Here is a 13,572-nt window from a genome sequence, read left to right as displayed (position 1 = left end):
TTTTTTTTTTATAATATATCTTAAATCAATACCTTTCTGATAAATTAACCAGTGATTTATACTTTTAAATTCATAGACCACAATTTTAATTCGGTTTGTCTCCGAACCGACGATCGTCTAAAATATTATATATTAATAAATAGTAAGTGTATGTAATGTACTTTATAACTTTATATATGCTTTAATTATCATTGCTTATTTAGTTAAACCCCAAAGAAAGTTCCGAGGTTGGTTCCTCTACTTTTTGTAAGAAGGTGGAACAGATGTGTATTCAATTTGTCTTCACTTTATGACATCTCGGGCCACGTCAAAAATGTGTTTAATCATTATATCATTGTCTTCTTCTTTTGGTAAATTCCTTCTCTCTTGGAGCACCTGTGTAACACTGAGACAGAACTTGCACCTCTCGAAAAGAACAATACTACAAACTTGCATCACTGAAGAAAAGAGTTCTAGATTGTCTTCTATAAGTTTTTTCCTCCGTTCTTTGAGAACCCGTATCACACAGAGACAGACATTGAATCGGACCTTTCGAAAAAAGAAATACTACAAACTAACACGACTGAGAAATGTTTTATTCGTCAGTGTTCGTGGTTGTCTTTTTCTTCTTTGAGTTATTAACTCTGTTCTATGAGCAAGTGTAACACCTCGACAAAATCTGTTATTAAATATTTAAACTCCCATAGTAGAAGAACTGAAAATCAACACAATGGACCAGTGCATAAAAAAGTTTAAGAAACACGAACCCATAATGTGCTTCACAATATACATTCCATGAAAGACGTTGCTCATTGTTGAAGACCGTACGTTCACATATAGTTGTAAATTTCTGTGTCATTTGGTCTTTTATGGAGAGTTGTCTCATTGGCAATTATACCACATTTTCTTTTTTATATTCAAGCTGAGCTCGCGCGTGCTTTTTTTTTAAAGAACAAAACCTACGATAAACATACACTGCAGTTACAAGTTTACAACAAGACAACTACGTAGTTAATGTATACATTCAGACACGTATTAATACAACGTTTTCTCCTATGATACAATTTGTCGATTGCTATTTGAAAGTTACAAGGATTTCATATTGGAGCAGATTATTTGGCAAGGTGAGATAATTTAAATATTAGTATAACTTAAAAAAACGACTTCAAAGATACAAAGGATAAAATAAAATTTAGTGGTCTACGACAAACAGACAACGCCATGACCACAAACAATATAAAAAACGATCAAAAGACAAAAATGGTATATACAAAAAAAAAATATATAACTGAACAAAAAGAACACTTGGCCAGACAAATCGAAGGATGAGTTAACGTGTTTCAAAGGGAATAGAAATCTGATTCACGTGTGGTACCCATTGTATTGCTCCTGTTGCTCATGTAAGTATAAAGTCGGTCACACATTCAAATCAGTAATCTTATATTATATGAAATGAGTTCTCGATAGCAATAACACAATTGGTAAAAAATATCACCCCTAAAACAGATATAACAAAAGGGTCAAAACATGCAAGGAACCGGGACAAAAGCGTTCAATAACACATATTTTTTTCAAAAGATTTTTTTCTATTACACAAAAAAAATATATAGCGTCATGTCTGGACTCGGCACAATCAAAACCACGTTAATAAAACATCAGATAACACTTCTGACGATAAGGCGATAATATAGTTATGCGATTTTTCCCATTTAAATGAAACCTTTTACTATTATAGGACAAACACGAGGTTTTATGTATAAAAATCGGTTATCTGAATTCACGAGTGAAATACCTATCAAAGTTAATAAAAGAATAGCATTACATTTTAGGAAATCGGTCCTTGTCACAAAGTGACTGAACTATATCAGGATGATTTTTTATCAGTTTGTCAAGTATTATAATTGTTCTTAACTAAACACCATTTGAAACTCAACAAGCATAATGACCAATATCGTAAACATCCTTAGACATATCACATATTGTGATCGTATTGGTAGTCTATAAACCAAAAGCCAAACCTACAAGGACGATATGATCTGTTTTATTTTACCTCTTTTTTATTTGTTATGTTCGCTAATGTTTCACTTACAAATCTTTTATTTTTTTTACTTCGAATTCCAATCTATGAGATAAGAAAGTACTTTGATCATGTTGATGCACCGCATGAAGTGTATGTGTAATACGTCATGTATTATTAGTATATGCACATACACAAATATTGGAAATAAGGAAGTATTAAATTTAAATGAGTAACAAACCAGAAAATGAAACCTTATAAACATGCATTGGAAACAATTCTATTATTTATAGAATTTAAATATTATCATATATCAAAGATCCCGCCATGATGACATTGAAAACAATTCAAATAGAAACAAGCAGCCTAATTCTTAACAATGATGTTTAGGCAAGAACTTGTTTAGCGTCTTGGTGTTATCCATATATAGACACTGAATGCGTCGGTGATGATAAAATATCAAATGTTGAAAAGCCATTAACCAAACCCAACACAACACACAGGATTAAAACCAGCTTATAATCGTTCATCGCCAGGATTACATTAGATTAAACCATGTTTGAGATGTTAGCTTGCTGTTTGGCATTTGTATCGGCTAGATCTTCCTTCAAACGGGACTTAAATTTTCAAAATACCCTGACTATTGATAAATGATTTAGTCGATGATTGAACTGTCAGTCGTTGTTACAATAAATGAATAAAAAACAACACAAGTTAAAAAAGTGTTGTTATTACCTGCTGTTACTTTAGTGGGTATGACATCCAAGAGAAATAAAAACATCCAAGTATATTTTGGTTCCATATTATGTTTCACATAGTTTTGATTTAGATCAAATTTCTTCTACGCAATTGAACAAAATACCATAATAATTTCCTGTTATTCATACATAAACGCAATTAAAATAATCCCAATTTTGTATTGGAAATCAAATATTTGACACTTCATTAATTGTTTTTTATATAGCTGTTTTGATTATTTGAAAGCCTATAACAAATGGATACAACGGCAGGATATACATCATGTACATATATGTACATCGATAAAACTTGGGAAACAATGGTTTTTAAAAATAGGTAATAACTAACGTTATGTAACAGATAAAATAATCAAAATTATAGCTAGATTGTCTATTTTAGGTGAATTTCTGTATTTCTGCAAAACATTTATTTCTTTACCGGATATAATTGCTATTTTGATATGTTTGCTGAATAAAAATAGCATAATAGTTTCGTATACAATGTTTAATCACTCAATTGAATACCATTGAATCATACCTATGCGAGGTTCGAAATGTTCTTGTTCGGCCATCGATCTAGTCGAACTAAAAACTATTATATTGCATTTGCCTTTTGTTTACATGTTATTGACATATCCGTTTCAAGTTAGAGTGAGAGCTTATAGGTTAAAACATGATAAAATGTGTCTTCTTGTATCGATACATGTTCTTTATTTTAGTAGAGTATTGCCTTGTGAGCCATCACATTAAAATCAGACTCAACAAATTCGTCTGATAGATGTAACGGACAAACTTCGTATTGTACAAATTTGTCCAGAAAACGTAAGTTATATTATGAAAAAGATAGACTGTTACGTGTTTGCCGCACAATTAGCATTTTCGATAACACACACGTAAGCACCATTGATACCGATACCACATTAGGTGTTTTCATATTTTTATGGTATGAATGATAAACCTAGTTACATACATTTTCGAAATGTCGTCATCACAAACACGTACATGTACACCGATACCGATCCCTTCACGGACCATAAAAAATAAAGGGGCCCATTTAATTGTTAAGAAATATACTGAAATTAGTGACATCTCAAAACTTTCAGACAGAAAAGTACTTAATATTCTGTTATTTTTTCATACATATTTTTTTTTATTGTGAATCGATTAATAATAGGAACACCGAATTTTCTAGTTAATTTAAATTATTCGCAGTGATAATATTTCTTTATTCATTCTTTTTTTTAACTGTCTCCATTTACAACTATTAAAACGAAATACAGTGTAAGAATATACAATTGAGGCATTGAGTTGCTAAAAGGCAGTAGGAAAACTATTGATACATCAAATGGACAAATTATCTGCCATTAGTGATGTGTGTGAAAGCTTAGTTTACTTTCGATTTTAGCCTTTTTTCTTAATAAAGTATATTCTTTTTAAGAAGCAAGCGCATTTACATTTTTGTGAATTAACAGGTCTTTAGATTTGAAATGAAAGTTTTGGTTTCTCATGTAGAAAAACCTACATTTCAAAATGAATATGGTTTTAATTCAAAATTAATAAACATAACAAGATGCCTATAACGAAGTTACAAGAAAGAAAGATATATGTGACATCGTGTTCAAATGTGAAAATGTGAAGAAAAATGTCTTCCGAAAAAAAAATCAAATGTTATTCAAAGGTATAAAAAAGTCATAACGAGTTAGCTTAGTCGTTTAAACGAGTGAGCTGATTTGTTTTAAGGAGCAAGCTAATATGTTAAGAAAAGTTAGCTATGTTGTTATTACGAATTAGATAAGCTACTTAAAAAAAGTTTTCATAAAAAATAAATTTGGTTATTTCTTAAATTATGGGTGTACGGAATTTTACAATGCATTTTTTTACACCTGTGTAAACTTCCATCATTCCTTATTTAAACTAAGATAACTTTTATCTGTAATACCATAATCTTTACATTTGTACGTTACGTTTTACGTTGTAAAATGTATTACAATTATTTTTTTTTTTTTATGAAAGTTCTACAATTTTACTCAAAGCTACCTTGTTTTACAGAGAACAATATCAAGATCGTTTAAATCTTAGCTCCTAAACAGTGCCAATCGTGTAACAAATAAATTAAAATAAATGTTTATGCAGTATTTAAAATGAAAACAAGAAAATGATATAATATGAATGCCTGTGCTCGTACATATTAAGAATATCCCTTCTTCAACTAATAAACATACTATGAATATAAGAAGTGCGAGTTATACAAATATGTCAAAATGAAAAAAGACTAAACAGCATAAACATAACATATTGAATGATTGCAGAACGCTTTAAATATAGGTAAGGCTACAGGGAACTGAGTTAAACTTATCGTGTAATGAAGTATCATACAAAAGTTGAATCCAGAAGGTGTTCGACTTACCTGCTTCTATAACCAGTATCATAATATATATTGTCCCTAAATAAAAAATAAAACTGCGGCACATTTTAGAGCTAACAGCTGTTGCTACTTTCCGTGAACTTTATTACATGGGCGAATACAAGATATGAACAACACCATGTTTTTCGAAAACAACTGATTCGTCTCCTTGATCTACTTAAAAACAATAACTACTTCACAAATCCACAATCAACAGGAAGATATATACAAATGTATTTATGTATAAAACAAAATCCTAAGATAATATCACATGGTTTACTTTTGAATGTATTACGAGTTTATGGAAGAACACCTGTATATATATTTATTATATACTTAGTAGTAAATACAGATACATTGTATGTGTAATACAATCAATGGCAAGCGTGCTGTATCAGACACCCGTGATGATATCGATATCAGAACGGTTGCAAAAGCTTTATCACACCTTTAATCTGTATGACGTTACGTCATCGATTGCAGTCACTGTTGCAAAGCGTTATCAAATCCATAATCTGTATGACGTCATGTCAAACCTATAATCTGTATGACGTCATTTCAAAACTCCTTATCTGTATGACGTCATGTCACATAAAAAACATCAACTTGAGGTAAATGTATATAATAAAGTGTATATGATATGGTTTTTAATATCACACACCGTATCAACCCTCAACCAATATAATCCCTCGAGCAGAGCTTTTATTGGTGTCTCGGGTTGATACGGATGCGATATTGAAAAAGCCATATGATACTCTCTATATAGTTTCTCCTACAGGGCTATCATTGAATGGCGAGAACAATACACTTTCCTCGAGGAATAGAGATTAAGTAGTCTTTTTATGTTATGTTTCTATTAAAGTATGTGTATTACCTGTTTCAGTATAGCTAACTAATACAAATTTGGTTAAGATGATACTCCAGAAATAGTACACCTGGAAATTATTGAAAAGAGACAAGCAATTTACACAATATGATGATTTTAAAAACCCATCACATCTCAGAGCATTTCTAATATTAATATTGGGTGTCATTCGTTTACACGATTACAGATGTGTATTGTTTTGCATTGCTCCAATAAACTCATCATAGATACCAGGATTAAAATTTCATATTTACGCCAGACGCGCGTTTTGGTTCATAGTCGGTAAATATCGTTATTGTTTTGAAAAAAATATGAATGTGTCCGTTTACTGTTTCTTTCACTGAATATAAATATGTAAGAAACATATTTAGTTTTGTTTATGTTTCCTACTCTCTATGTTTTTCTGTTGACGAATTAACCAGAAATCAATTTTTTGCCAAATACACCCAAGTTAATCTATTCCTGAGGTAGAAAAGCCTTAGCATTTAAAAAAATCCAAATTGTGTTAACAGTTAATTTATAATTATGAACATATCAATGATAACTCAGGTCAACACAGAAATGCTGACTACTGAGCTGGTGATACCCTCGGGGAATTAAATCTCCACCAGCAGTAGCATCCACCAAGTGGTTGTAAATAAACTCATCATAGATACCAGGATTGAAATTTCATATTTACGCTAGACGCGCGTTTTGTCTACAAAAGACTCAACTTAAAGAGTGTGCGATTTGTTTACAATTCTTTTTCACCTGATATACTTTTATTCTCATTTGAATGACAAATGTTCCCGATAAACTTTGACTGCCATCATTCAGGTATTACACAGGTTAAATATTAAGTAAACCTGAATAATATGAATATTAACAACAAAAATGCACCAAATGCATATTTCGACAATTGATTTATTTCAACGATGCTCCAGGCCATAATATATTCATTTCCAAAACCTCATATAGACGTTTGAATGACAAATGTTCCCGATAAACTTTGACTGCCATCATTCAGGTATTAAACAGGTTAAATATTAAGTAAACCTGAATAATATAAATATTAACAACAAAAATGCACCAAATGCATATTTCGACAAATTTGATTTATTTCAACGATGCTTCAGGCCATAATATATTCATTTCCAAAACCTCATATAGACGTTGAAGAACTGATCATTCGAAAAGACTTTAAGTTGAGCCAAAAGCGTACAAGGAATCAGACCTCTACTTAATTGAAACTGATTTCTAAAGTTTTATAAATGTTACAGTAAATAGCAATCGAAACACGAAAAACGTTTAATCATGCCAGTACCAAAATACTAGCCACTAGCATGACTAGGCTGGTAATAACTATCCTTGACAAACAGTTTTACAACAGAAATATCGAATAGTTGTAGTAATAAAATAAGAGGTACCAATTTTCTTGCACATATTGCGCATTAATCATGCCACAAAGTCATTCAGTTTAATAGATATATAGATATTTTATTCTTTAAAAAATTAAATACAAGTTTACAGAGACACGAAAAAGACATACAACATGTTTGTATAATATAAATATAAATACAACAATTGAAGTAAACAAATGCAGTACAATATTCTAAAATTAAGTAGTACATCATTATAATGGCATACATATATATGCATGTTAAGTAACATGTATTACACTAGATTTAACTCAATAGACAGAAACCAGTACGACGATTGTGCATTTGATGTGTTTGAACTTTTGATGTTGCCATTTGATTTGGGACTTTCCTTTTTGAATTTTCCTCGGTGTTCAGTATTTTTGTGTTTTTATCTTTGCATTTACATTGGGGGAATAACTTTTGTATTAATACAATTAATAAGTAAACACAGTTTTCTTGAAACTGATTGCTTTTCAGTAATAAACAGTGAACAAATTGACATTATATTTGAACTATTTGAAAATTTAGTTTGAAGAAATAATTTTCGTTCGTTCTTTAATTGCGAACGGCAAAACACATAATACAATTTGTGACCTATATTAATGGAATGCAAACATTTTCTTTTTTCCTAAGATTTTCAATGAACAAAACAAATACATTTTCCAGCAGTTGAAAAGGTGGTTGTTAATACTACAGGAAGATAACACTGTAAAATCAGCTAAACGTTTTAATTACGTTGTATGAAATATTAAGTTTTTCATTGATCAAATTGAGTGTTTTTCAAACTGCTATATATCCAACCAATATTTTCCAGAAAGTGATTATTTCAAGTTTTCTGGAATTTTTATATTTTTTTCAAAGGGTCAAAGTTAATATTTTGTCAAAATTGTATAAAAATTAAACGAGCCAAATTAATTTTAGTCAAAGTGTTGGATACCACCTTAAGAATATTCTTCTGACTTATCAGTCTCGTTCAGTCTCGTTCAGTCTCGTTGAAATCTCGTTTTTGAATTATTTTCAAAACATGTAACACAAGTGGAAAATATCAATGATTAAAATTAATATTATAATCAAACATAACTCTGTGAAAAAATTGTGCATTTACAAGAACGGTTTTTGAGTAATCCAGTTTTCAAATTCTACGACCAATCAAGTCAGTATTTTTAGCCAAAATTTTGTGAAAATCATGTACATTCCATATCATTTTGGTCTTTTCAAATTTCTTGTGATGTGTATTATTTTAATCATGTATAACAAAAAAGTTGAAAAAATATGCATTTTGTTCTTAAAACTGAGAAAAATCACAAAAATAGAAAATTGACAGCATGGTAAATTTTACACAAAATATGATAAAACTTTCTTGTTTTAACACTTACCTATAGTTTGTTTAAGTAAGATTTATTCAGATTGGTCCACTTCATCTTTATAGAAAGTATGAAAAAAAGTTTAATTGTGAAAGGGTCGTAGCAAAAAAAGAAGTGCATCACCATATGTTTTTTTTTCTTCACCAATTATTTTGTTACAGTCTTATAAACCCAAAAATCAAATCAGATAAAAGTTTAATACTAGAATACCCTAAACAACTTGTAAAGTAAAACACTATTTCGCGATTGTATTTCGACGTTATTTTTTTCAAAATACATGCTAAAACATTTATACATGTCAATTATTACTTTGTTGTCGAACTATTCAGCCGATCATAAAACCTGTTAAATACAAATGATCAATTATCATGATTAAGATTCCATTTAAAAAAAATAAAATAAAACAACATCAAAATAGAAACAATTTCCATTCAAATTACTTTGGGTCAAACATGTCTAATATACATGTTTATTTTTTAAGAACGCCTAGAGTTAAAATACATTTTATAATCATTAAAACAAAGTCAATCATAGATAAACATTAACGTAAAAATGTAAATCAGATTTACATAACATATAACCTAAATAGTTACATTTATAAAGAAAAGGTATAGTAAGCCGCATGGGTTGTAATTACGATCCAGGTGTTTTTAAATTTTGTTCGCAAGTTGACAACTTGTTGTTTTGCTTTAATGTTGTTGTAAGCAATAGTTAACGAATAAGACAAAAAAATCATATTCAATAACCTTGAACCATCGTAGGTCACATCCGTAACATAATCATACAATTGTATTGATACATTAACGTTACACAATGAGAGAAAATTGGAAAATTAGTAAAGCGCAACCGTTTCCTTCCCGATCATGTTCCCAATCAGTAAAGAGCGGTATCAAATATATCACATATAGAATATATATAAATATATATTTTGCTACAATTTGGCGAATAAGCAGAAAAACAGAGGAAGCATTCTGAAATTGTCAAAAAGAGCGAAACTCGTCAGAAAGAGGTAATCAGTCAATTATCTTATGAGAAACATACACATGTTGCATAACATGTGTCACTGAATTGGTGTTGAATCATATAAAAGAGGGACGAAAGATACCAAAGGGACAGTCAAACTCATAAATCTAAAACAAACTGACAACGCCATGGCTAAAAATGAAAAAAGACAAACAGAAAAACAATAGTACACATGACACAAAATAGAAAACTAAAGAATAAACAACACGAACCCCACCAAAAACTAGGGGTGATCTCAGGTGCTCCGGAAGGGTAAGCAGATCTTGCTCCACATGTAGCACCCGTCGTGTTGCTTATGTGATTACAAATCCGGTAAATAGTCTAATTCGGTAGGTCATATTCATGAAAGGGAAGGGGATTGTAGTTACGACGTAAGGAACATATCCGATATCATTTGTGAAACGATTATTCCATAACGGTCAACCAACTCGTGATGGCGTCCGTAAAATTTACGAAGGGATGATTTCAACTTCACCATTTGGAACTCTTGGTTTAATAGCTTCCTTGTGAGCAGCAAACCTCTATCAAGAAAATCATGATAGGAAATGCAAGCACGGGAATATCGTATCAATTGGGAGATATAAAGTATGACGTTTGTAAAATACCATGTGTTATTTGTTTAGTTGATATAAATGTAAACAAGAGAGAGAACTGTAGAATTCATGGTAAAGAAAAGTCTACCCGTATGAAAATAACTATATGGAAAGCAAAAGGAAGCTAATTGCTAAGCCAGCAAAGTGTAAAGATGTGTTATTGACTGTTGAACAAGTTGCATGTGCAGTTGAGCAATAAAAATGTAAATAATATGGTCATTGTTTAATTACTTTACTTTAAAACATGAACATAATATATCCATATCTTATTATGTGTCATGATTTTATAAAAGTATGTGATTGATTATAAATTATATACATGCATATTTTGACCATGATTTTTGTAACTGTTGAGACAAAATTCAGTCTTCTAGGAGCTGTTTAGTTGTTTGATTACCCTTCAGATTGATTTGGTAGATCATACAAGAACTTGGTGTGAACTATTGCAGTATCACAATATGCTACATTTTCATTTGCAGCCTCCTTATATGACAGAGAACATTGAGAAAAATCTAATGATGAACGCCTTCTTTCCTCACGTTGGAACACGAAATTCGGCATTGAATTGTTTGATAATGAATTATGTATTACTGGCATGGGCAATGTCACTGTTTGCATAGACACATCATATTCCGCTTCCACAAATTTACACTGCTTACTTCTTATATCAAAATCAAGGTGGTGATAGTGATCTTTCGCTACATCATAAATTTGGCATTCAGGGCTGGTTTGATTCTTTGTTATATCATAAATTTTGCTGTTAGAAATGCCTATATTAAGGACCTTCAACTCATCCCATGGTTTTTCATATGACCTGTTTTCATTTTTAGTATTAGGTTGTCGACCAATATTACCTTCTGAACGAGCTTTCTTCCTCCTTTGTAATACAAAAAATATAAGTTGATTATTAAATGAGAAATGCTTCAGGAGTTTTCTTCTGACGTATGAGTATCGTTGAAATCTCGTTCTTGTATCATTTCCAAAACATGTTAAACAAGTGGAGAATATCAATTAATTTTAAAAAAAAAATATCGTGATCAGAAACTAACTCGGTGCAAAAATTGTGTATGTGCAATACGTAGTTTTTGAGTAATGAAATTTTATATCCAAACAAGTCAGTTTCATTTGCCAAATTATTGAAAAATAGGTGAGTGGTACAAGAAATGATTTGACCAGAAACATATAAATGCCATATCAATGTTTTTCTTTTCAAATAACTTGGTTGTGTACTTCGTTCATTTATAACAAAGAAGTTGACAAAATATGCAGTTTGTTCTAAAAATAGATAAAAATCCCAAATTGACAAAAAAGACAACTATGTCAATTTAACACTAAAAAGCAACAACATCGCTGGAATAAATTAAGGATGCTTTCTAAAACGCTTTAAAACATATACATCGAAAAGTTCATATGTACGAGCAGCTTATGCAATTTTTCAAACGACCTTAATAGTTTCGTTTCACTTTATAATGATTTGTTTTTAAATAAACGATGTCAGATCAGCTAGATAACTATGCTTTTTATATCGACAAACTTGTGAATTTTCGGTTATTTATTTTGGATTAAAAAAAAACCCACCAGCTTTCAACTCATGAACGCAAAACCAACGAAAACCAATAATTTATAAATTGCACGCGTTCAAAGCGCTTTTATGGATTTTGGAACCAATAAACCTTACTACATAGACTAAATGGATAGAATATTTCGATATAAATATTGATCAATCGCGTTAATTTGTATATGAAATATTCAGCAAATTAGGAGATTTAATCCACTCAGGGGGAAAGCAACATATGTGTTCTTCTTTAAAGAATTTCCCGTAAAAACCTGAATATCTTTAAAATAACGTTAGTTCTATATTTTGTTAAAACAGATACGAATATATAAATATTCTGCTCACGGAGATGTGATATAAAAATCAAATGTACTACAATTTATCAACATTTTATTTGAAATTAAATTTTGAATAGAGCATTGCAAGTTTTTTTAAAGGTCAACATTGTTCATTGTCATGAACATACAAGTGTCCGTTATATTGCACATGAACACATTGCAACAAGTCTTACGCATTTATTTCACATACCTTGTCCGTACAATCAAAAGCAATGCCACCATCACCATACCAAAAAATACTACACCAGCTATAATAAAAATTCAGAGTTACATTAAAATGGTAAAAATAAGACAGTTTTGAATCACGAACTTTCATGTCAAAATTTGATTAATGAAGTTATTCATCGGATGAAATATATATATATTATAAAACATTCTGATATCTTGAGGGTTCTTTTATGAACAGATAAATAAACAATTGATCAGCTATTTCATTATGTTATAACCAAAATGGTAACTTGGTATATATATATTGTCTTTGCAATTTTTCGACAATGAAGCATTGGCCAAATTGGGAACCGTTGAAATGTGCGGCTAGTATAAATGTGCTATAAAATCCTGTCAGAAAGGAGATGCTAAATTCGATAAACAACAAAAAAGAAAAGTCACACTATATGTACCTATGATAATCATTTCAACAGGATTGGATAAGGTCTTGTTGCGATCTTTTGGAAGGGGAAACTTTTGTCCCTATACTTATGTCCTTATTTCTGCTAAGCTAACTACTAATAGTATGGCTTGATGGTGAAGACTTGCTCCATGTAAAACATGTTCCAATAATTCAAGACTCAGGAACACGAAGAAAGAAATAGTTGAAGATGTATGCAAAGGGAAATACTGAGATAACAGTTTGTGTGTATTTCATTTCCGTTATTTATCCATGTATAGATTTTTTTTAATCCAAAACATGCTGATTTGTCTATTATCATGGTTATAAATCAATACAGAGAAATATACATTAGTCTTAATTATAAAAAATAATCAAGTTTCTTAATTATATGACAATGATAATAGTATAGGAGCACTTTCGGTATGGGCGGTGTTTTTTTTTTACATTCAAACTATTGTGATTATGCAGTGGCAAACTCATCTGTAGAATAGTAATCAGACAACGCCATGGCTAAAATAAAGAATAATAGATAAACAATTGTGCGCACAACACAACATAGAAAACTAAAAACTGAGCAACACATACCCTTTCAAAAATGGGGCGTGATTTCAGGTTCTCCTGTTTTTACAAACCCGGTAATAAGTGTAAATTGTTAGGTCACATTCGAGAAAAGTGATACGGGATGGT

At 30.5% G+C, this 13,572-nt stretch overlaps 1 protein-coding gene across 1 annotated transcript in view; it reads right to left on the bottom strand.

Moving 5' to 3' along the window:
* Positions 1 to 5,273, bottom strand: part of LOC139489749 (uncharacterized) — a 34,177-nt gene extending 28,904 nt beyond the window's left edge. The window contains exon 1 of the mRNA XM_071276517.1: positions 5,141 to 5,273. Within this exon, the coding sequence (XP_071132618.1) occupies positions 5,141 to 5,204 (64 nt within the window). The 5' untranslated portion in view covers positions 5,205 to 5,273. The remainder of the gene's footprint in view (positions 1 to 5,140) is intronic.
* Between the last annotated feature and the right edge of the window lie 8,299 nt (positions 5,274 to 13,572).

This window comes from Mytilus edulis, chromosome 9 (assembly GCF_963676685.1).
Source record: "Mytilus edulis chromosome 9, xbMytEdul2.2, whole genome shotgun sequence".
Lineage (NCBI taxonomy): Eukaryota > Metazoa > Mollusca > Bivalvia > Mytilida > Mytilidae > Mytilus > Mytilus edulis.
Note: the sequence above shows the minus strand (reverse complement) of the source record. Positions and strands in the feature narration are given on the sequence as shown.